Here is a 25,567-nt window from a genome sequence, read left to right on the forward strand (position 1 = left end):
AGCCGTAGTGACTGGGCTAGCTTTAAGTTTATTGGATGAGTTTTGATGAGTTATGTACAACATTTTGAAACCAATAATAAACAACCGCGGCCATTATTATCCAAACACTTGTCTTCTTGTCTTATTTCAAAAGTTATTGGAAAAAAAATTCCGGCCTGCTGTCCCATGAACAAGTCCCTTTGTAGCATAAGGAACTTTAGCTCAAACACCCAATATGCTGACTTCTAGGACCAAGAGAATTTCAGCAACACACACAGTCTCGGGGATCCCTTCAGGGGTCTGTACTCACAAAACATCCAGGGACAGCTGGTAGCCTCCTTCTAACTTCCAAGCGAAACTCTATACCAGTGACATCAGACCAGATCTGTGGACAACCTCCCTCAGTCAGCTTGCACAGGAACCCTGGGTTGTAGCTTCAAGGTTTCAGGCCCTCAGGTCAATATCTTGTGGCCCCATGGCAGCCTATGCTGGGGAGAGGCAGCAGCCCCCCACCTGCACCTCTCTCAAAGGGAGACTGGGCCATGAGCCCCTGTGCTCTTCAGACTTAAATACAGGCACCCAGCATTCCTTCAGGCACATCCCCTTCCAATTGGCTAGGTCTGTATTTACATCCATGCTCTCACCTGCTGGGTTTCCTCCCACTGTCCAATATATCTCATTACTATTGGACCAGTGTAATATCTCCAAAAACTAATGAGCAGCATCAGAGTACACTGACCAGACCTCACTAAACAGTCACCGCTCTCTGTAAGACCCCTTTCACACCACACCGCTGATAGCGTGGGCGCATTTCGGCCGCTAGCGGGGCGCTTTTACCCCCCGCTAGTGTCCGCAAAAGGGTTCAAACCGCCGGCAATACGCCGCAATAGCGGCGTTTTGCCGGTGGGATTACAGCGCTGCCCCATTGATTTCAATGGGGAGCAGCGGTGGAGGAGCGGTAAACACACCGCTCCAAAGAAGCTGCTGGCAGGACTTTTTTCTGACATCCTGCCAGCGCACCGCTGTAGTGTGAAAGCCCTTGGGCTTTCACACTACAGACAATGGTGCAGCTTCTTTAGGGCGTTTTGCAGGCGCTATTTCTAACGCTATAGCGTCTGCAAAACGCCCTGGTGTGAAAGGGGTCTAAGCAGACAGCATTTAAATTTGCCTGTCTGCTTCTCTGTTAAGCAGAAAAGCCAAAAACTATTGTAGCAGGGTGGTACCCTGCCAAGGTCCAGGTCTAGTAACCAGCCAGTTCACTAATGAGTTAGCTGTGTTCTGGGCTTTACAGTAAGTAATGAGCAGACCAAGAATCTAGGCTCCCAGGTGTAGACGACTCCACCCTGCAGACAGGAGGTCGTGGCATGGGAATCAGTAGGGCTTCACCTAGGAGAGAGAGGTGGGAGCTCCCATATAGCACGAGGCTGTACGCACGGAGGTGCTGAGCATCTGGTACCAAGGCCCTAAAGCGTAAGGCCTGAGCAGGAGAGCTGCGTTTGTTATCCAGGAGGGCTTAATTTAGTTTATTTCAGTAGTGGGACTGATATGCTGTATACCCCTGTGAGGGAATTTACTGTGTTTGTCTTGAATTTTCTTTTAAATAAATGTGGGCAAAACCAGCCCTGAAATGGAGAAAAGCAAGTGGTGATGTCCATAAAGCACTACACTTGGAGTGAACCCCTTACACTATATACATTCTTTAGCATCTACCTAGGAAGGTGCTACATACATATCACTTATCTGGTATGGAAGGTGTGGCAAAAGTTTTACTAGAGGTTAAACATATATCAGAGTTTAGCGATCTCATGGAGCTGCCAACTGCATATGCCGCATCTACCCAAGGGTCCTTTGCCCCAATACAAACCTTTCAATGACGGCAGAATGTCAGATTAACGTTTAGTATTCCCCGTCACTTGTAAGTTTGCTGGAAGACTTTTGGGTAAAAAGCCCACTCTCCCTGATCCAGACTTTTTTGAGTGAGATAGTCGCTTGCCAGTTTTCTGTCTGTGATATGCATACTGGGTAATGAGCTGGCACATGAATCTCTGCCAAACCTAGGATGTGTTTAACGCTGCTGCTGTGCTCTTGGCACCCCCACACCAATGGTTTATATAAGCCATCGCTACGGTGTTTTCTAACTGCACCCACACAGTATGCTCTTCCAGGAAGTACGTTACGCAAAGCAGTGCCCATCTATAATTTCAGCACATTGATAGGAAGTACGGACTCATCTGGGCTCCAAAAATTCTGAGTAAATTGGAGGCCAGTTTGTCCGTAGACTATTTTTCAGCACAGAGAGAAAACATTACTTCCCTGCTAGCACAGTGGCACAACGAAGCCACCTTTTAAAGATTACTTTTGTGAGATGACTTATCTCGATCTCCCTGCCCTGAGACAGAGGAGACTTTTCCACAATGAAATGATCATATGCTGCAACATTCCGATATGGTGTTGCACATAAGGATATCTGGGACACAAGATTTAGTTTTTCTGTGGTCAGGTATAAATAATTTTTGGAAATTTTTCTTAAACTGTTCAATCAAAATTAAGGTTGTCCCCAAATCTCTCTAATGCAGGTTTGTGTACTTTCCCATACTATCATCTTCAACTCCACCTAAGTGCTTTTTGGTGAAGGGGAGTTAAAGTATATTCAAAGCCATTTTTTAGTCTTGGATAGAGCAGGAAATGTTAAATACCCTTCAGATTTTTACGTCGGCCTGTGTCCCCACTGTGACCACAGTCCCTGGAATAGAAAGTTGTCGAAAATCCAAAATGTATTGCTGCTACTGGAGCAGAATTTTATAGAGATATTCCAATGGGGACATCTTTGTTTAAGAAGATGTTTGACAACACTTTAGAGAGTTTTATTTTCTTCCTGTTATGCCTTTGGGGCAGTAAGTAAAGAAAACTCTCCCCAATGGGACAAAAAAAAAAAGAAAAGCTAAAAAAAAAAATAATAAAGCTGATGGATGAGTGATTGCTGAAAGTGAGCATTGATGAAAAAAACCTTAAGGGTTCACTCATACTAGCAGTTGAAGTGCGGTAGTGCTTTTACCCCCTTTTGCTGCATAGGCAGCCGCTGGGGGTGTACACATACCGCAGCTGCGATGCTTACATCCCCTGTTGCTTTTGGCGCTACCATTCACTGAACACGACCCATTCAAGTGAATAGGGTCAATTCAACTGTTCAAGGGGTTAAAGCAGTCATTGAGGAGGTTATTCCTTTCAATTGCTCTTTAAAGATCAATCTGAATGTGGATAGCTCTTCATTGAGCAAAGCTAGTGTGAACAAGCCCTAATTAATCCAAGTACTACATGTGAGCATTAATTAGACAGAGAGTGTAAAGTATTAGGCACTCCCCTAGATAGGTGTCAGGTAGGGAGGTCCTTGGCTGTGCTAGATAAATGACAAATGCTTTTTTAGGAGGCTTAGGTATAAAAGTCTTAAACTGTTCACATGCTTGTCTCTCAATTGCTCTTTGTTGTTCAGAGTACTGAAATAATGCGCCGGAAGCTTCTTGTATACAGCAATACGCTTTACTTTGATTGAGGATTGCAGTACATATCTTTAGATCATGGAGACAGGAAGAGAACAACAAACAAGTGCACTGAACATAGACAATACATCCTGTTATATCATAGAATATATACTATAACACTATAATACTACAGCCACCTGCTGCATAGATAAGTATAATGCATACAATATATAGTTCACAGTACTTTACATTACAGGCTGTTGTCCTTCCAACACTCTTCACCAAAAAAATGAATATAATCATATGTTTCTGGTCCTATTTTTGCTGTCTTACTGCAGTACATATATTATATCTACATCACTCTGTGGCTTTAACCCTATTGAGCTCCTATATACTGAAAATATTTCCTGTCTTGTTGTACAAGGTGAAATATAGGAAGCCATTGTTATGCTTTAGAGACATATCAGTGATGTCCTCTTCCCATTAATAGGCTTTTCAGACAGATCGATGGTGCCCTGTTATCCAGCTGTGCTATTCTGAAGCAAGATAAGGAGAATATAACAATGTGCTGGAAATATTCTGGTACATAAAAACCTGTAAATAATACTTTCTAGTGAAGATGTATGTTAATTAGGGATTAGCACTTTCCTAAAATATGTTCTGATTAAATGCACCCTATTCGCATCTCCTTACCACGTGCCAATCTGGATCACAAATTAATTCCACTTGTTTTCCCACTATGGGCCTTTTCGAAGTTAATGTTTTCTTTTTAAAAGGACATTCAGAGAAAGATGCTCCCTGCTAAGGTTTTACACACATTTTACCCATTTTACCTTATTGTAGAGCTATACCCTTACAGACATTTAGCTTGCTAAAGCACTGTGTATAATAACTGTAATTTCCTAAATTAAAGTAGTTACTTGTTTTCACTTTTTTCCATCTATCCTTTGTTACATCTCTGTGTTGCTAATTCACAACCATCTCTAGTGATAGCTATATGCCATTTCTCCGAGCTGGTTTGCTAATGGTGACAAGAGTGGACCATGTCTGCACAATGTGCATTATAAACGCCCCCATATGATCTCCATCATAAGACCAGGTAAGAATGCAAGGGCACAATTGGAAGACAGGGACAACAGGTCGCCACCCTATTACAGGAAGAGCCTGAACAAGGACCTTCATGGCAGTATCACCAAGTAATATTTTAATGACAGCTGCATTTTTAAAATATTGAAACTTAACCTGCAAAACTACAAAAAAAGTAAAAAAACAATGCTTTTTTAATGCTTGGGGTTACATATACATTTTCATACTCCTTTAAATACCATATTTTTCGTCATATAACACACACAGGCGTATACCACGCACATTCATTTTAAGAGGCAAGTTTAGGGAAAAAATATACATTTTAAATAAGGAACTTTGAAGAAAAATAAGGGTCAGTGCCTGTCTGCAGCCTCACCATTGCCATCAATGCAGCCTGATCAATGCCCATCTGCAGCCTCACAAGCACCATCAATGCTGCCTCACCATTACCATCAATGCAGCAGCCTCACCATTGCCTTCAATGCAGCAGCCTCACCATTACCATCAGTGCAGCCTGATTTGCAGACTAGAGGGGACAGGGAGGGGCGCAGGACGAGAGCCGACAGATTACATATAGTGAGAATATCCTATAATAGACAGAACAGTGGTCCAATGGTGGCCCAGGAGATGGACTTCCTATCTTAGAGGCCGTCAAGTAAACAGGAGATTCTCACTGTATGTAATCTGATGGCGCTCGTCCCGCCCCCCTCCCTGTCCCCTCCGAGGCAGCTAAAATTGAAGTATTGGCGTATAACACGCACACGCTATTTGCACCCAATTCTCAGGGTGAAAAGGTGCGTGTTATACGCCAATAAATACATAATGACTGTGTGAGGAAATGACAGCGTGAGGGAAAAAATACAGATTACCAAGCTTCTGTTTACATCACCTGATCAGCCCTCATTGGCTGACAGCTGATCACATGGTAATTGGCCGGGATCGACCCCTTACTTGGATCTGTGATCAGCCGAGTCTCATAGACCCCATAGGGTCGCGCAGACAACACTTGCTCGGGAGGATGTCCATGGACACCCTCCCGGGAATTAAGGCCCATGCTGTAGCCATCTTTGAGCTATAGTGTGGGCTGCAAGTAGTTACATTTATTTTTTAAATGTAAGCAGTAACTACATTGACTTGTTTTTAATATAAGCCACTTGCTTTCCCTGTACAATAAAGCAGAGAGGTGTTGGAGGAAGCAGCACAAGAAGCCAATCAGATCAGTAAAATTAGCATGCTGCTAGGCGAATAGAGCAGAGTGACAGAGAGATAAACTTAGCAGTGTGCTGCTTCTACATTCACTATCCAGTCAAAGCTCAGGGGTGGGGAGGAGACCTGTAAGTGAAAGTAAATCTGCAACAGAAAAAAAAAGCAAGCCTTCAGCCCTGCCAGGCAAGACTGTGCTGTGTGGCACAGCTATGTTATCTCAGCACTGGATAGAGAAACATACAAATACTTCTGGCTGGTAAAACAGTTAACATACTGTATATGTATTTCATATACAGTGCCTTAAAAAAGTATTCCTACCCCTTGAAATTTTTCAAATGTTTTCATGTTACAACCAAAAACATACATTTATTTTATTGGGATTTTATGTGATAGACCAACACAAAGTTGCACATAATTGTGAAGTGGAAGGAAAACGATAAATGGTTTTCAAAATGTTTTACAAATAAATGTCTGAAAAGTGTACCTTGCATTTGTACTCAGCCCCCTTTACTCTGATACCCCTAACTAAAATCTAGTGGAACCAATTGGCTTCATAACTAACCTAATTAGTAAATAGAGTCCACCTGTGTGTAACTTAATCTCAGTATAAATATAGCTTTCTGTGAAGCCATCAGCGTTTTTTTAGCGAACATTAGTGAACAAACAGCATCATGAAGGCCAAGGGACACACCAGACAGGTCAGGGATAAACTTATGGAGAAGTTTAAAGCATGGTTAGGTTATAAAAAAGTATCCCAAGCTTTGAACCTCTCGCAGAGCACTGTTCAATCCATCGTCCAAAAATGGAAAGAGTATGGCACAACTGCAAACCTAACAAGACATGGCCGTCCACCTAAACTGACAGGCCGTGCAAGGAGAGCATTAATCAGAGAAGCAACCAAGAGGCCCATGGTAACTCTGGAGGAGCTGCCGAGATCCCCAGCTCAGGTGGGAGAATCTGTCCACAGGACAACTGTATTAGTCGTGCACTCCACAAATCTGGCCTTTATGGAAGAGTGGTAAGAAGAAAGCCATTGTTAAAAAAAAGCCATAAGAAGTCCCATTTGCAGTTTGTGAGAAGCCATGCGGGGACACAGCAAACATGTGGAAGAAGGTGCTCTGGTCAGATGAGACTAAAATCAAACTTTTTGGCCTAAAAGCAAAGCGCTATGTGTGGCGGAAACTTAACACTGCACATAACCCTGAACACACCATCCCCACTGTGAAACATGGTGGTGGCAGCATCATGTTGTGGGGATGCTTTTCTTCAGCAGGGACAGGGAAGCTGCTCAGAATTGATGGGAAAATGGATGGAGCCAAATACAGGGCAATCTTAGAAGAAAACCTGTTAGAGCCTTAAAAAGACTTGAGACTGGGGTGGAGGTTCACCTTCCAGCAGGACAACGACCCTAAACATACAGCCAAACCTACAATGGAATAGTTTAGATCAAAGCATATTCATGTGTTAGAAATGAATGGCCCAGTCAAAGTCCAAACCTAAATCTAATTGAGAATCTGTGGTAAGACTTGAAAATTGCTGTTCACAGATGATCTCCATCCAATCTGACAGAGTTTGAGCTATTTTGAAAAGAGGAATGGGCAAACATGTCACTCTCTAGATGTGCAAAGCTGGTAGAGACATACCTAAAAAGAATTGTAGCTGTAATTACAGTGAAAGGTGGTTCTACAAAGCATTGACTTAGGGGGTGGAATACAATGGCATGCCACACATTTCACATATTTGTAAAAAAAAAAATTGAAACCCATTTTATCATTTTTCTTCTACTTTGTGTTGGTCTATCACATAAAATCCCAATAAAATATATTTACGTTTTTGGTTGTAACATGACAAAATGTAGAAAATTTCAAGGGGTATGAATACCTTTTCAAGGCACTGTATGTATTTAGAAATTTGCCTGGAGTTGTTGCATAGCTCACAACTGTCCCTGATTTAAAACAAAGTCTCTCTGTCCCTCTTCCTTCCTCATTTGTCCCTCATTTTTGTCTGATCTATATAGTTGTATATAAAATACACTATTTAGCTTTCAAAAAGTGTTTTCCAATGGTAAACCTTTCATCCAGTTTCTAAATGGCTGCATTTGTAAATACCAAAAGCTAATATAAAGGAATAGTAGTGGTAAAAAGAAGCACTTGTTTATTCTTTTTTTTTTTGTATAATTCTCCTTCAGGGGGGAGTGGCAGGGGATGTGTCTTATTCCTACATACTTTTGCTAATAGGTGAGCGTCTTCCTATCTCAAAAGGTTGGGAGGTATGTTGTTAATATGTATAAACTTTGTTATTAATTGTTAGTCTAGGAAAAGGAGGACTTTAACCCTCCGAAGGCTAATTCCGTAAAATCCAGGATCTACTGTACACCGTGGACAGTGCACAAAATGATTTATTTAATTCTAACTAAAAACCTTTTCCTCCTGAATTCTTCACTTAATCATCAAAGTCCACATATGAATTGATTGACAAATCATAGTAAATATTATGGCACTAAATGACAATAAGAAAATGACTAGTAGTTAGCACTGATAATTATAAAATGTACTGTCTGTGACTATGAATCCTGACCTATAAGATGTACATAGCGATTTTTTTCTCCACTCCTAAGCCAAATCCTCCCACTCTGCCTCAGGAATGCCAGTTGCAGGTGGCAAGGAAAGTTATTTGTGCACAAACACACAAGAAGAAAGAAAAGGGCCATGACACACGTTTTCACATGAATCCAGGTTTATTTTCACAAGCAACCACAAAAACAGTCCCTGTCTATGGGACCTCCCCGCTAATGCATTTCCCCTGACAGGGCTTACATGTAAGGGTACACTCTGTCGAGTGAAACGCATTAGAAGGAGGTCCCATAGGTGGAGACTGTTTACATGGTTGCTTGTGCAAATAAACCTGGACTAATGTGAAAACATAGGTGTGCCATGCCTCTTTTCTTTTTCCTTGTATTAATCCTGACTGCTTACATGCTTTTAAAAATATTTTTGTGTGGAAATATAGGGACAAAATATCAAACAAAAATCAAGAAAAACACATGATACAAATGTTATAAACTGAGTTGCAGTTCAGTGAGTAAAATAAATATTTAATTCCCAAGCAAAACATGACTTAGTACTTGGTGGAGAAACCCTTCTTGGCAAGCACAGCATTAAAGCGGAGGTCTGCCCAAAAAAAAAATAATAATAATTAAAAGCCAGCAGCTACACACTGGAGCTGCTGGCTTTTAATAATGGCACACTTACCTGTCCTGGAGTCCAGTGATGTCGACACCGCAGCTGTTATCATCAGCCGTTGGGTGCTGCCGCCACCATTGTGGGTAAGGGAACCCAAGCAGTGTAGCCTTACGGCTTCATGCCGGGAACCCTACTGAACAACCCTCTCTTCTACTGGCCCAGCAACAGGGGGAGAAGGAGGGAGCCCCGCGGTGACATCATGGTCCGTGGTGCGGACTCCCGGAAGAGGGAACAGGATACCTGTCAAAGAAAGGTAATCTGCCCCCCCCCCCCCCCCACCAAAGGGGACAATTGTTGCACCAGAGATGGAGAGGAGACAAATGAGCGGAAGTTCCACTTTTGGGTGGAACTCAGCTTTAAGACGTTTCTTGTAGTTTGTTACCAGGTTTGAACACAATTCAGGAGGGATTTTGGTCCACTCTTCTTTACAGATCTTCTCTTAATCCTTGGCTGTCACTTGGCAACTCAAAGTTTCAGCTCCCTCCATACATTTCTATAGGATTAAGGTCTGGATACTGGCTAGGCCACTCCATGACCTTAAAGTGTTTGTTAAACCCCCCAAATAAAAGATCCTGGTCCCTTAAAGCAGATTATACTGCACAGTGCTTGTGCTATGTACTAGAATCTGCTCCCCTCTAAACTATAAAACCCCCCCCCCCTGAACCTGCTACATCCTATATGCCCTCTCTGTGCTGACCACGAAAATCAAGGCTACTCAGTCCTGATCACCGTGGTCAGAGTACGTCCTTTCATCATATGCTGCCCTGCTCTGCTCTCCTCTCTCCCCTCTCACCCCCTCCTTCCTGCCTGTGAGCTATGTCTCTGTCTCCACCCTGCCCCGGAGCCGCTATTATTAAAAATAAAACCCTACAATGGTCACTGCCAGCCCCTCTATTAGAAGTTGGCATACAACACTATGTAAATCCTTTTTAAAAACCAGCATTCTAAATACCTCATTATAGCTGTCTTCAGGCCGGTCACATGACTTGCGGTGACTTTATAGCTCAGAGACATTGCTTCTGCGGAGGAGACAGGCGGCCACGTGATCACCCCAGCTGATGTCAGAGGGAGATCATGGCTCCTCCTGCAGAAGATGTCCATTGGAGCTGTAAAGCAGCAGCGAGTCATGTGACTGGTCAGAAGACAGCTCAAATGCTTTATTTAGAAAATTACATAATGTGCTATGCCATCATCTAATAGAGGGGCTGGCATAGTCTTATACAAATGGGTTAACAAACCCTTTAATGTGCTTCTTCTTGAGCCACTCCTTTGTTGCCTTGGTGGTATGTGTTGGGTCATTGTGATGCTGGAAGACCCATCCATGACCCATCTTCAGTGCTCTGGCTGAGGGAAGAAGGTTCTCATCTAATATTTTACAATACGTGGCCCTGTCCATTGGCCCCTCAATGTGGCAAATTTGGCCTGTATCTTTAGCAGAGAAGCAGCCCCAAAGCATAATAATTCTACCAGTGTGCTTGACTGTAGGGATGGTGTTCTTAGGGTCATAATCAGCAATTTTCTTCCTCTATACACAGCAAGTCGAGTTAATGGTAAAGAGCTAAGTTTTGGTCTCATCTGACCACAGCAATTTCTTTCAATCCTTCTCTGAATCATTTAGATGTTCATTGGCAAACTTGATATGGGCCTGTACATGCCTTCTGGAGGAGTTGGATCTTACGGGTGCTTCAGGATTTTAATCCATGGTGGCATATTGTGTTACCAATGGTTTGTTTGTTGACTGTGGTCTCAAATACCTTGAGATCATTCACAAGCTCCTCCTGTGTAGTTCTCGGCTCATCCCTCACTTTTCTCATGATCATCCTTACCTCGTGAGGCAAAATATTGCATGGAGCTCCAGAACGAGGCTGATTGATGGTTATTTTGTATTTTTTTCATAATTACTTTAATAGTTGTTTCCTTCTTGCAAAGCTTCTTGCTGATGGTCTTGTTGCCCATTCCAGTCTTGTGCAGGTCTACAGTCTTGTTCCTGATATCCTTTGACAGCTCTTTGGTCTCGTCCATGATCATGGGGTTTGAATGGAAGAAAGAGATTCTGTGGACAGGTGTCTTTTATACACATAATAAGTTGTCATTAGGAGCACCTTCTTAAATTGACGGGACTAATCGGTGTACCACATGCACACATACTGTAGCCAGTCTGTGGGAGCCAGAATTATTCTTGGTTGGTAGGGGGATCAAATACTTATTTTACTCACTGAAATGCAACTCAATTTATAACATTTGTATCGTGTTTTTTTCTGGATTTTAGTTAATATTCCGTCTCTATCATTTAAAATACACCTATGATAACATTTATAGACCCTCCAGCACCATCTTGCTTGTAGAACTACATCTCCAAGTACCAGCTAACACTGACAAATTGATCCAACACAGACTCAGTCAGATCCAGAGCAAATGCCCTTTGCAGGCAGGGACTGCAGGCTTCTTTGGCAGTGCAGCAGAAAAAGAGCTCTTAGTGCTTAGCTGTCCTATTCCAGTGGCTACTGATCCCAGCACCACTGCTTCAAGCACTGCCAGCCCACCTGACTGCAGCTGCCCCCCCCCCACCAGCCCCCCTGGTCACTCCTCCACAGTCCTCTCAGACTGACTCTGCATCCATTCCAGACTACTTGCACTCAGTCCCTTCAGGCATGTCTCTCAGTCTTCTGACAGCCCTCTCGGCTGTCTTTCTCCCTGGAGATTTGCCCGGCAATGTTTTCCTGATATCCTCTCCTTGCTCCCATGTCTCCTGGTCAGGATCCCTTCATGTGTCATGAACTCCCACGCCCAGACCCGAGTTCCCCCCCTGCAGGCTACTCCCAAAGGCCTCTGACAGCCTAACATTCCAGCTCCATCTTCCACCCAAATTCCACACTGCCCCAGCTGGCTGACTGAGTATTTGAGGGGGCCTGCCCCCTACCAACCCATCTGTTGAGGATTGATCAGGGCCCACACAATACTCTGGGCAGCTTCTCCTCCCCTCCATGCCCATCCTTCTGGAATGTTATGCTGGTTTCAAGAAGTAGGGGGAGGTATCAGAAATGCTGCCTGTGAGTCATACCAGCCTCCCTGAGTCACGCAATCCTGACCCAGAAAAACACATAGGCTTGGCTGGCAGCCAATCCTGACAATTTACCTACTGTATACAAAAATGCTAGCACGCTAGCAACACAGCTAGGGGGTGCTACATACAATTTATTAAAAAAAAAAGTTGGCGCAGATAGGATTTAATAAAAATGAATGTGAAATTAAGTTTAATATTGCCATTTTATTGTGGCATGGCTTGAATTTTTGCTATTCCCTACAAAACCTCTTTAAATAACTATATACATACAGTACATATATAAAGAATTATGGCTGGATTGTACGTCTATTTAATTTCTCATTTTACTTAATTTTGCACCTTAGAGCACACAATATAAAAAGATGTATAGCTGTCCTTTTCATGCTTTGTGAGTGGCGTTCCCTGAACAAAGGCTTATCTAAATCTCAGGAACACTGTACACCATGCCCAAAAGCTGTGATCTGTAAACATGTCAATGTTACTAAAGAGAATAGAAACTCATTCTGGGCTCACGGGACCACGGTGCTATGCTAGGGAAGCTTGCTGTATGATTTGATGATAAGTTGTACTATACGATTTGCTAAGATATTCCTTTATGGTGAATGTCTTATGACTTTAGTGTGAACTTTGTGGAAATCACTCAGACAGACAGTCCCACTAGAGTCCTGTGTATCTGCGGGCATGAATATTTAATAGAGGTACACTGACTGAGAGACAGATGCATGAGCAATTTCTACCACAAATTTGACTTGAAGTAAGCACCTGTCACAATGCACACATCACAATGTCAAGCACAGATTAGACAATACGAATATCCCATTCATTCAATCTTTATCTTTCCTTTATACCGCAAAGATAAAGTATGTCAACAACATTTTCTTCGTTTAAGCAGCATGTGCAATATTTAAAAATATATACATATATATATATATATATATATATATATATAATAAAAATATATACAGTGCTGTACTATATCAGCAATTAAATCTGTTAAATAATAAACACACAGAATATTTTTTTCCTTATATTGAGACACGGTATTAAAAATATTGCTATCACCACCCATTTATCCTGTTTTTTTAACAACATCACATTTAGGGTTTTTAGGTGCTGATTTTTTCTAATCTGGAGCAAAGAGAAGTAGACGCTAGCCCATATATAAAACTAGGATTTTACTGAAGGGTTATTGTATGTAGTTCTCCGGTGCCTCCCCTTTGTTTAAGATGTATTTACTTACATTTGTTTGGAACCTTGAGGATACCATTTTTATTAGGTGTTGGCTATATATTCCTATTTCACTTTTGTAGCAATTAAAACGCACACGCGATTCAAATCTGACAGAGGTTGTAAGCCCTCTACCCAAAAACAAGTGTGTAGACTTAAACCTTTCTATTTTAATTTCTCATTACAGGCTCCATTCACAAAGCGGTATCTTACCGCATCCAAGAATGGGATAAGATACCACACAGCATTTTTCAAAACATTTTTTGGCATCCACTAAAAAACACTACTAAAATGCTGCATGCGTTATTTTATGAACTCATGGGGTATTTTCATAGTGAAAGCCTCCGATAATTTACAGATAGCTGGTGTTCTTAACACAGGCTGTAAATAGCTGGCCGTTAAGGTGTGGGTGGCTGCCGGCATCCTTAACAACTAGTAACGGTCATGGTTGTTAGGGAGTGGGCAGCCGCCGTGTCCGTAACAACCAATGAGTCATCAGCTGTCAGCAGGGTTCCCTCGTCGATTGTTAAAGCGGGATTCCGCTGCCGTTTTTTTTTTTTTTACCTGTGTCACTGGTGGGCGATTCCTACGGTGTCTTTGCAGTCACGATCGGCGTCTTTTTAACCCCCGGCGTGACGATTTCATTGCTAAGGAAAACTTTTAAAAAAGCAGTCCGGCGGTTTCCATTTTCACTGTGGGCGTTTGAAGCCCACAGGCATTTACTTCCTGGATGCGATCATGCTGAGCTCCCAGCATCCACCACTCCATCTCGCACATGCTCATTGAGTGTCCTCTTTGTTTTCCTTCCTCTTGCCTCATGTGCTATAGTGGTAATGGCAGATAGAGCTGCCTGCCCACTTTCAAAATGGCAATTTCGGACATGCCCTCGTCACGTGACGCGTCCTCCATCTGAAATCTCACAAGATTTCGGCATGACTGTGTCCCCCACTGATTCCTGGGAAATAGCTAAAAAAGTTCCCATGGACCATTGCAAAGCCGATAAACACGCCTACTCCCACGGGAGGAGAGCCCGGAAGTCGGCATAAACATTAAAAATAAAAGGTAAATACTGCATATTATTTTATTTCAATGGTCATAACTGCATCTATGTTCCAAAGCCATTTGAATAAGATGAACTTGCAATTTTCTGTACAAAACCGCTTTAAGGATGTGGCAGCTGCCAGCTCCTTAACAACCATGTTGTTTACTGATGCTGACAACTGCCGGTTCCTTTAATATCACCTTTAATATCACAGGCCAGGACCACTACCATTTACCACATGCATTTTTTTTTTTAATTTGTGAATTGAGTTTCACTCTTTTTTTATGCAGTATTTACCAAGCATTTTTGCATTATGCGGTAAATACCACATAAAGCAATAATGAATTGACATTTTCAGGATCACGTGCGGTATTTGGGATAACACCTAAATACTGCATGTAATGTGGTTCTGTAAAAGGAGGCCTATATGTGGTAAAATTGCTTTATATCTAACTGATATTTCTTAAGATGGTATCTATACAGTAAGTATCTTGACATGGTTTTTCCAGGCAAGAACTTAGGAAGTGTGAAGCAAAGCTGAAATGTAATAGTTTCTTACACAGTAGAAGTGTCCTTATTCTTCAACATGTTTCATAAAATTCTAAGAACAAAGATTGTAATAGCCAATAAACTGAAATGGTTTTTACGTGTTAACAGGATTTTAGATTAACTGACCATGAAGTAATAAAGTAAAAGGGAGAACTAGCATATGAGCACATGTATATATCAGCTTCAGCAGCATAATTAATTAAAATGGAAGTCAAGGCAATCATTACCCTTATTCCTTGTGTGCCTTACCTTTCACATTATTGCTCTACAGCCAGCATTTCTCATACAGTATATAAGGTATTATATATCATGAGCTGTAGTGTTGTGGCACTATGACAAACATTCTTATACTTCTAATGCTACCATAGTTGAAGCTAAACCCATTGTGCTAAAGAACCTTCAATGGTGTTATGTGACTTTAGTGGGAGGGCAAAGAAAGGTGGTTCTATCAGCTTGCTTGCTTAGTCAAGTTAGAAGGTGTGGGATGCTATTAAAAATGGAGTTCTGAGTGTAGCACTGACCCCCGAAGGAGCTGCTGTTTTGTTTTTTGGGCTTACCGTTACCTCAGTTGCTCACTGTGTCCGTCCCAGGGGTCCCATTGTAGAGTGGAATAAAGAATGTTCGCTCCGACACTTTTCAAAGTGTCCTTTTTTCAAAGATTTATTTGAAGGAAACATATAATTTTGCAATAGAGGGATAGAGGGTTAAGGGGAGTTCAGGTACCTTGTAATTGTGGGTTAGAGGTATTTCCTTGATCCAGAGGACAAACAGCTTCTACACTCTGGATCTAGCAATCACCGGATAGGCCTCTCTCACTGACCTAACAGCCGGTGAGATGCTCAAACAAAGTCTCTGCCACAGACTTGTCAATTTAAATGGAATCGTTGTGCAATCCTCTGCCACAGGACAGTACAAGCAGCAACTTGTTGAGAAATTAAAGAGTTGTCACACAGTACCAGTTTCCGTCAACTGATCCAGCCCAGAGTCATAAAGACAGGCAGCACACACCCCAGGCCAGGAGGGCCATGAGGTCGGGATAACGAACCCCAAAAAGAGACCCCTCCAAATGGCATCAGTACCTTAAATACCCTTACCCAGAATGCACAGCGGGTGAACCACTCCCACCGGGCTGTTTCTGAGTAAAAGAGGTACTCAATGCATTCAGCCTGTTGCATATTCAACACTTACCAGTGGTGACAGTGACACCCACGGCCAAGTGGAAACTAGCACAACCCAGCTGAACTGGTACAGAAACCAGAACTTAATTAGTCTGAGCCAAACTGTAGCTCCAGGCAAACTTAAATTTAGAAAACATTAGCGTCTGCTCATTAGGAGCAGGGTGCTACATGAGTACCAACTATGTGTGAAAAAAGTGATTTTTATTTAAACTAAGCTAGACCAGGTCATTAAAGGAATAGGTCTATTAACCCACTAAGATCTATCCTACCATCTCATCTTCCCTTTACTCTCTGCCCAAGTTGTTTTTACAAAATAATACTTACCTGGGTCACGCCTACTGAGTGTATTGCAGAGCAAGTGTCCTCATTCATGGGACTAGATGAAATGCTGACAGCTTGGTGATTTGATCCCACATTGCACATTTAGAAATAGTAATGCAACCATTACTCAATGGTATTTTCACAATTTATTTTTATGTGTTAAAGCTTACTTTTAGTAAAGAAAAAAAATAAGCACATGGGAGATTATTTTTGTGATGTGTCCCCTACCCATGTTGCTGTAATCTTCCAGTGCAGTGGGGGAATAATACAACCAAGAGACCTGATATATGCACTGATCCAGACTGCCAACTATATCTACCATTTCCACCCACCTCCTTTATTTATAGAAGCTATACTATAGCTTCCAGGATTAAAAAATGAACTATGAATGGAGAAAGGGCACCTTTATTCATCCACTTGCTCTCCATTCATAAATCGTGTTTCAGTTGTGATGGGGGGAATAACAGGACAGAAGATTTTCAATAAATCTGCAGCTAACAGCACAAGGGACACATCACAACCTAAATAGTGTTCCTTGTGCTAATTTTCTTTAATCTTTTGGCTTTGGCTTTAATGTAGTAAACCTCTGCAGTACATGCTAATTTCCCCATGTTTCCTTCTCGAAAGACTCTGTAAGTTCAAACAAATCTGTCCATGTGCCAGAAATGCACTCAGCTGCTGTGGGCTGACAACATACAGCATTTTTGTGGGCTGAATGGTGAAAGCCCTATCCAGCTACTATACTACAGAATCCCTTCACTGTCTTTAATCTGTTCAGATCCGCGCTATAGCCGAATGATGGCTGCAGCATGGATCTGCTTTGCCGGGAGGCCGTCTATCAATGTCCTCCCCTTTCAAAGCTGGCCATGTCCCCTTGAAGGTCAATGAGTCAATGAGACTCGGGTGATCGCAGATCCGAGTAAGGGTCGATCCCAGCCCCTTACCACGTGATCAGCTGTCAGCCAATGACAGCTGATGATGTGATGTAAACAGAGGCTTGGTAATGTTTTTTTTTTCTTCTTGTGCTGTCAAAAAAGAGGATCACCAGCTACTGTTTGCAGGGACATCGGTCCCAAAGAGTAAAAGCCACTGTGCCCACCAGTACCACCTGCCAATGCCAGAAATTTGTGCAATGAATCAGTGCCCACAGTGCCCACTAATCAATGTCCACCAATCAGTGCCCACAGTACATCAGTGCCACCTATCAGTGCCCACAAGTGCCACCTATCAATGCCCATTGGTGGTGCCAATCAGTGCCACCTAGCAGTGCTGCCTATCAGTGTCCCCTACTAGTGCTGATCAGTGCGCATCACTGCCACCCATCAGTGCCCATCACTGCCACCCATAAGTGTCCATCAGTGCCAGCTATCAGTGCCAGCTATTAGCGCCCTTCAGTGCCACCTATCAATGCCCTTCAGTGCCACCCATCAGTGCCCACCAATGCCACCTATATTTTTTTTACACGGAGTACATGAACTTTATTTGACATTTGTTTGTCCGCTTTCTATTTTGGACATTCACTATATGTTTTTGTTCACTTTATATATACAGGAATATGTATTGTATTAAATTCCTGTGTTATTTGGGCGCATGCCCCTATTTTTGTATCACGGTAGAAACTAAGCACTACACTTTTTAACTTTTATGCTTCAATGATGGGCAAGGCTGCAGATGGACACTGATCATGCTGCAATGATGGGCAAGGCTGCAGATGGATACTGATAAGGCTGCATTGATGAGCATTTAAAATGTAAGTTTTTTTCCCTTAAACTTCCCTCCTAAATTTGGGTTGCGTGTTATATGCCTGTGCGTGTTATACGCCGATAAATACGGTAATTGCTACCCCTGAATATCAAACCGCTGTATACAGCTATGCACATTTCACCATATTATGATTTATTTATTTTTAAATTAAGCTTACCTTGTTCATCTAGTAGAATGTTATCCGGTTTGATATCTCTAAAAGAAGAAAACAGATAAATTAACATATGCCGAGACTAAAAATTGCTCTTAGATGATAATCTATCTTTCTATGTGACACTGCATATAATATTTGTTCCGGCATTGGCTAGCAGTACTGTGAACAATGTGCACACGTACACAATGTGTTACAGACAAACAACAAGGGATTTTGACTGATATGGAGAAAACAAACTTGGTTTTCTCTGAACCTTCATAGGTTCTGTTTTGAGTTCTGGAGAGCATTGTGTGGGATAAAGCCTACATTCTTAGGTCCACATCTGACCAGATAGCCAGGCTTCATTCGACTCAGCTGATCACAGGCCATTATATATACAAGCTCAGGGCTCTTTTTTCTCTCTGCTGCAGGAGCGTTCTGTTGAGGCCAAAGTCTGGGCTTGGTGTTGACAGAACAATAAAAAAGTACAATTGCTGCCTGTTTGTGCTTAGAAACATTTTGGGGGCACCCTGTTAGGTATGAACTGACCTGAGTTTAGTTAGTACCTCGGAGGAGCAGATGTTTTGTTTGTTTTATGGTATGGACTTGTTGCAAAAAGCCCTCCTTCACCAAAATTGTGTTTGTTTGCTGCCTTGCTAAATACAAATGTGGACAAACCTGCTTGGACTTCTCCTGGGTATCTTGGGTAGCTTGTACTGCTTTACTGCTGCCAATTTCATTTTTTTTATAGATAACATAACTAATAGACCTATTGCCTTAAATTAGCAATAGGCAATAGGCAGATTTTCCCAAAGTCATTAAACTTATAACTGAAACTTATAAATGTAAAACATTTGAAGGTTGTATAAAACTAAAACATCAATTTCAATATAATTTTGGAACACTTGGTTTTATGTGACCAGCTATTGACAGGGAACTACGGCAATGTATTCAGTCATCCGATGGCTAAGACAAAGGTCGCTGTGATATACAATGTGCAGAATTAAATTTTTCATTTTGACAAGCTCTCATTTTTCTCCTGTGAAATTTCCTGCCCAGTTGAAGTAGAACTTTAAGTAAGTGCGGGGAGGACCTGCTGTGTTCAGCAAAGTTCTAACAAATGTAAAAAATACAAAGTTTAGAATTTAGGTTTTATTATGCAGTGACCTGCAGCAGAAAAATAAAAAATTAACAACAAAAAATGTCAGTAAGGCACCACTGATAAAAACAGAAATACTGTTAAGATATAAATAAAAGGCTAACTCAAGACCAGGTGATCAACAATAACAGCCTTGACCCAAGGTCTTGTAGAGGTCACTAATGTTGGGAAACAATTCTCTTTCCTGACTGATTTCATAACATTGTGAAATTACTACTATTGGTATCTGGAACAAATAGAGCTCGAAATTGTAGCTGCTGTCAGGCTTGCTGTTAGAAACCATGGGGCCCCATACAGCCAACCTGACAGGGCCCCCTAAATAAACACAGTTTACTATGCTTCAGTTATGAATAAACAGTGTTTATTCAGGAAAGGAGGCTTGTAAATATGACATATTTCTCCCACTGTCTGTCCTGAAGGATCCTATTGTGTGCACGCATCTGCCAGTAGGAAGAGGAGCGAAGCCGTCAGGCTGTGGGGGTGGGAGGGGCACATAAGAGGGCAGCAGGGGGAAATGTATGGTGTAGAATGAGGGTGATTGGTGCAGCGGGGAGGGGGGGGGGGAATTACTAGAACTAATTCTCTGTATGACTCTCTCTGCAGCAGCTGGAAGCTGGCATTAAGGAGAGGAGAAGAAGCCAGCTTTTAGCTGCCAATTACCCTCCCTGCTCAAATATAATTTACTCTGTGGCCTGGGCCCCCCTGCTGGCCTGGGCCTTTTACAGGAGGACTGGTGGTACTCCCTTATCCATTGCCTTGGTTGCTGTATACAGTCCGGGTTTTTCCTGGTATAAGTCTAAAGCCTAAAAAACACATAAAAAATAATTACCGTTAATCCTTTTTTCTACAAGTCCTTAATTTATTTCAGAATGGGTTATTGCTCACTTGATACTACATTTGCTGATGAGGAAATAACAGAATGGCACATACTTCACCCCCTCCATTCTCCTTAAGACTTAACCCCTGCTGGCCACAGCAGTGGATTTTTTTCAGGTAGCGCACGGACCCTCTAAAGATCACCCTGTAAAATTTGTATTTCTGCATTATAGGTGAGCAATAAAGTACTGCTTTTGCTTTATTTAAAAGGGATAAATACACATATCCTTAAAGTCTAAGAAAGCTGATGTAGCTCAGCATGACCTAGACATGTAGTAATTTTCTACTATAAAAATCACAGTGTGAGAAAATGTTGGCACCACTCTTACAGAACTGGATTAAAGTTACAGAAATATTAGCACCTGTTGAGGAGGGAACATCATGACAGATATTGAATAATTCATTATCAGCCTAACGTTCCCACAAGGTGATCTGTCAGTTTAAGACAATGGTAAAGTCTCTAGGTAAGATGATCCTCTTTTTTCTTTGGACACATGAAAAAAGCCTAGATTGCTTTCTTAAAGTGTATGAATGGCGGCCGATAGACTACACTAGACACAGTTGACTAACCAATCAATGAGGAAGTGGCGATAAGCTGTGTTGGATATTATAAACAAGTTTCTGTTGTTTCCTACAAGATCAGACCAGCCCCAGAGGAGCATAGCAGCCTTTCTGCCCACCCTCCTCCACTGAACATGCATACTCCACTACTAAAGCTGTCCATATACCAGAAGAATTTCATTCAAACAATCATACAGAAATTCTGAAAAATTGTACATGAGAGAGCATTACATCTTACTGTCATTGAGTCAAATAAGACCCTTAAAAATGTATCCAGCCCGGCTACTTGAATAGAATCCCAGATCTATTAAACAGCTTTTTTTGTGCCTAGAACATGCACTTTACAACATACAATTTCCTGAAAGAAAATTACATTCACAATTGAGAGTCTCATTTGAGAAAAACATTTCCCTCTTGCACTTTTGCATTTTCTCATCCCCACCATTGAAAACAATCGTCGATTTGACCCCGCTAACCAAAAAAAAATACAAATCAAGCAAACATTTTGGAAACTCTGTCTATGGCCAGCTTAAATGTGCATGCTTAAGTCATCGTATGTTTAAAAATTATTTAGGAAGTCAGACTGTGTCTAACCATACTCTTGTCTATGGGCAAGGTAGTCACTGACTTAGAGCAAAGATGCAGCCTTTAAAATAAACACATTTTGTTGCTTTGCAGCCTGAAATGAAGACAGACACATTTTTGACTTTATCCTGTTGTATTTACTAGTATGACTTATAACATCCAAGTGGAAGTTATAACACCAAAATGCCATTTAAAATAAAAAAAGAAAAAGAAAAAACAGAATCACTGAGTTTGAAAAAGAAAAATGATTATGTCGGTGAAGGTGTCCCTATAGGGTGCCACGTTCAAATTAACTAGACAAAAAGGAAAATTCCCTAGGTGGACTTTTAAGGCACTAACATACTTTGTAGAGAAAACATCTATTTTATGAAACATAATAAGCACAGTAAAAACAAAGTATATTGGAATGATTACAATAGCTGTGTGCTAGATACAAAACCACCACAATGATTGACTGTAAGGTTCTCGTAATTCATCCGACGAGTTTCAGAATATCTATGTCTCCTTCTTCAGAGGTGTATATAAGAAGGTCAATCATACATCTAAAAAAATAATAGCAGAAAGTCAAATACAAAATATTCAGAGATGTACAGTGAACAATGTTATTTATAACATGTATATTGCAATAATAATGAATAATGTATAGACTCACATATTTTGTGGAGATATCGTGGTCGAAACATTCCAATAAAGCTATTGAAAAAAAAAAGTACACCTGGAAGTGTGTCTCCAGGAATCTGCCTGTAAAGGTAGCTTGTCTTTCACAGCATATTTAAGTAAACCATCAATTGAAGATCGAGTACAGCCAGGCTAGCATGAGAGGCATAGGACAGCTGAAAATACTGAAGCGGCAGAGGGCGTAGCCCTGTAGGTAAAGAGTAATAAATTATAATGAGGGACTTTTGAATGATGAAATTCAGGCAACTATATCAGACACACCTTGGAGACATGGCTGACATCCACCTGAGGGTTTGGATGCCAGGATGTGTCTCCATGCGGCTGCCTTTTACATACCAGGTATGACTGGCCTATGCTGCATTATGACAGTTACCACACTCTGAATCCCTTATGGTCTATTATTGCTCTCCCATTCATTTAATCTGTTTTTAATGTTAAATGATTAAAAGCATCATAAACATATGTGTGCATAAACCCAAAATTGTTTTACCCTGATTGCCAACCCCCACCTCTATTGAGGTTAAAAATTGTTGATACACTCCATTAATACTCTTAATACTCTTCGCTATTTGCTTTGTTAATGATAGCCCAACAAGGTAGAGGCTGGCTTATGAATAATCATTATTATCTTCTAAAATTAGAAAATCACACAAACACCTTTGTGTATATATATATATATATATATATATATATATATATATATATATATATATACATAAGTGGCTCTCTGTCATGCATTTATTATCTTTCAGTGTGACATCAGCTATACTGTGCTTTTTATCATCGTCCCAATAGTTATCTGTGCTCATTGAGTCCAGGTAGGATACATACGTATTATACATCATTCCCATGTATTTCATACATGTTTTTTCATTATTACAGTAATATCTTTGTATATATCTTGCTTGCACATTCTTTGAAAGTTCTTTTATAGGGATGATGCAGGCTGGCTGAACTTTATCATTCAATACGCCAATCATTATAGTTTATTACTCTTTGCCTACAGGGCTACGCCCTCTGCCGGCTTCAGTATTTTCAGCTGTCCTATGCCTCTCATGCTAGCCTAGCTGTACTCGATCTTCAGTTGATGGTATACTTAAATATGCTGTGAAAGACAAGCTACCTTTACAGGCAGATATCTGGAGACACACTTCCGGTTATACTCTCTGTTTTTAAATAGCTTTATTAGAATGTTTCGCCCACGATATCTCCACAAAATATGTGAGTCTGTACATTATTCATTATTATTGCAATTTACACGTTATAAATAACATTGTTCACTGTACATCTCTGTATATTTTGTATTTGACTTTCTGCTATTAGTACATTTTAAATGTATGATTGACCTTCTTATAAACATCCCCGAAGAAGGAGTCATAGATATTCTGAAACTGGTCGGGTGAATTATGAGAACCTTATAGTCAATTATTGTGGTGATTTTGTACTTCGCACATAGCTATTGTAACCATTCCAATATACTTTGTTTTTACTGTGCTTATTGTGTTTAATAAAATATATGTTTTCTCTACACATTATGTTAATGCCTTAAAAGTCCAACTAGGGAATTTTCCTTTTTGTGTGTTTGAAAAAGGATCCCCCCTTTGTTTCAGTATTTTGTTGAACCAATTTTGGCTTTAATTACAGACTTTAGTCTGTTGGGATATGTCTCTACTAACTTTGCAGATCTAGACCTTGCAATATTTACTCACTCTTCTTTGCAGAACTGCTTAAATTTGATGGTGAACATTATGGACTGCAGTCTTCAAGTCATTCCAGGGATCTTCAATGGGGTTTAAGTCTGGTCTCTGACTAAGCCATGCAAGGACATTCACCTGTTTCTCCTTCAATCACTGTGTGGTCATTTTACCTTTGGGCTTTGGGTCGTTGCCGTGTTTCAAGGTAAACCTTCTTCCCACTGACAACTTTCTGGTAGAGGGCAACAGATTTTCCTCAAGAATTTGATGGTATTTAGCTCCCTCCATTTTTCCTTCTATCCTGACAAGTGCTCCAGTCCCTGCTCCAGAGAAACACCCCCATAACAGGATATTGCCACCTCCATGCTTTACTATAGGAATGGTGTTATATGGATGGTGAGCTGTATTGGATTTCCGAAAGACATATAATTTGGTGTTCAGGCCAAAAAATTACATTTTAATCTTACCACCTTAAGTGTATCCTAAATATTCTGAGGCCACATGGAAAAAGAGGTTATGGTCAGATGAGGCTACAATTGAATTATTTGGCCTCAACGCCAAACAATATGTCTGGCGCAATACAATTCACCATCCAAATATCACCATTCTTACAGTAAAGTATGGAGGTGTGTCTTCACCAGGTTTCTTCACCGGGCTTCAGTCCCTGGCCCTGGCATACTAACTGTGGGCAGGTGGCTGTGACTGCTTGCAGCTTCACAATCAGTGGCTCACTGTGCATGTGGGAACTGCGCTGCATTATCTGAAGGGTCCTGCAGATTTCTGGGACCTAAGACCTGTTCTAGAATGCTGCCAGGGAAGGGGGGGAGGGGGATTTCAGCTTGGATCACTGTGGCAGATGGAGGTACCTATCGAAACCAGGTACCCACTCCCCCTCAAAAGTGCCAAATGTCTTCAAGGGGGAGGAGGAGAAAAAGTGGTACTTCCCCTTTTGGGTGAAGTTCCACTTTAAGTCTTGCTAACATTTAGTCCTAGAAGATGCACATTACAATATGTATGTTTTTTTTCTGAAAGCAAACCACATCACGTTTGTTTGAAAAAAGTTTTCCATCCAACTCCTTCACATTTTCTAATCATTACAGTTACACTACTCGTACATGGGTTATTAAAATATTGTGTGCAAGCATCTTTTAAATAAAGCTTTGGCCTGTATGAGAATTGCAGTCTTAATAAGGAAACAAAGCATAGTGTCTTCATGAATAGTAAGACCTACACATGATCTGCCTTCAGGATTCACTTGAGTAGATTTACAAGACATTACCTGAAATAAATAGGCTCATTACATCACTTTTCAACTAATGTCTTGATCCTATACACCCCAGGCTGCAATGCGATACTTTAAAATGAACAGCCCATTGGTCTGAAACTAATGATCACCTGAGAAACCCCTGATGTTAACTCATTCTGTCTCAGCCAAGGGAACAATGAATGAGGTGAAAGTAGCATATGTTAAAGGAGAAACTTCAATATGAAAAACATTATATTGTTTTAAAATGGAGCAATTTCATTCTGTAATTTAACTGTTTAATGTTAAATGTTTAACTAATTACAACTTCCATGGAATGAGGAATAAGGCACTATGCGGCCCATATATTGATACTTAATTTTGTTTTTCCTAACTTACTAAAGGAGTTGAGGATCTTCACACAATCAAGCTGTTCACTCTATTTAATTTAATTTAGTTAAATGAACGAATGAATGAATTAAATTAATTAATTAAATTAAA

The 25,567-nt window shown here is 41.0% G+C and overlaps 1 protein-coding gene across 1 annotated transcript in view; it reads right to left on the reverse strand.

Annotated features, from left to right (window-relative positions):
• The window catches only part of STK32A (serine/threonine kinase 32A), a 315,716-nt gene that overhangs the window by 74,510 nt on the left and 215,639 nt on the right, over positions 1–25,567 (reverse strand). The window contains exon 6 of the mRNA XM_077472966.1: positions 18,295–18,332. Coding sequence (XP_077329092.1) covers positions 18,295–18,332 — 38 coding nt within the window. The remainder of the gene's footprint in view (positions 1–18,294; positions 18,333–25,567) is intronic.

Source organism: Lithobates pipiens, unplaced genomic scaffold, assembly GCF_037356315.1.
Source record: "Lithobates pipiens isolate NorthernLeopardFrog02 unplaced genomic scaffold, aLitPip1_a1.2 Scaffold_8, whole genome shotgun sequence".
NCBI lineage: Eukaryota > Metazoa > Chordata > Amphibia > Anura > Ranidae > Lithobates > Lithobates pipiens.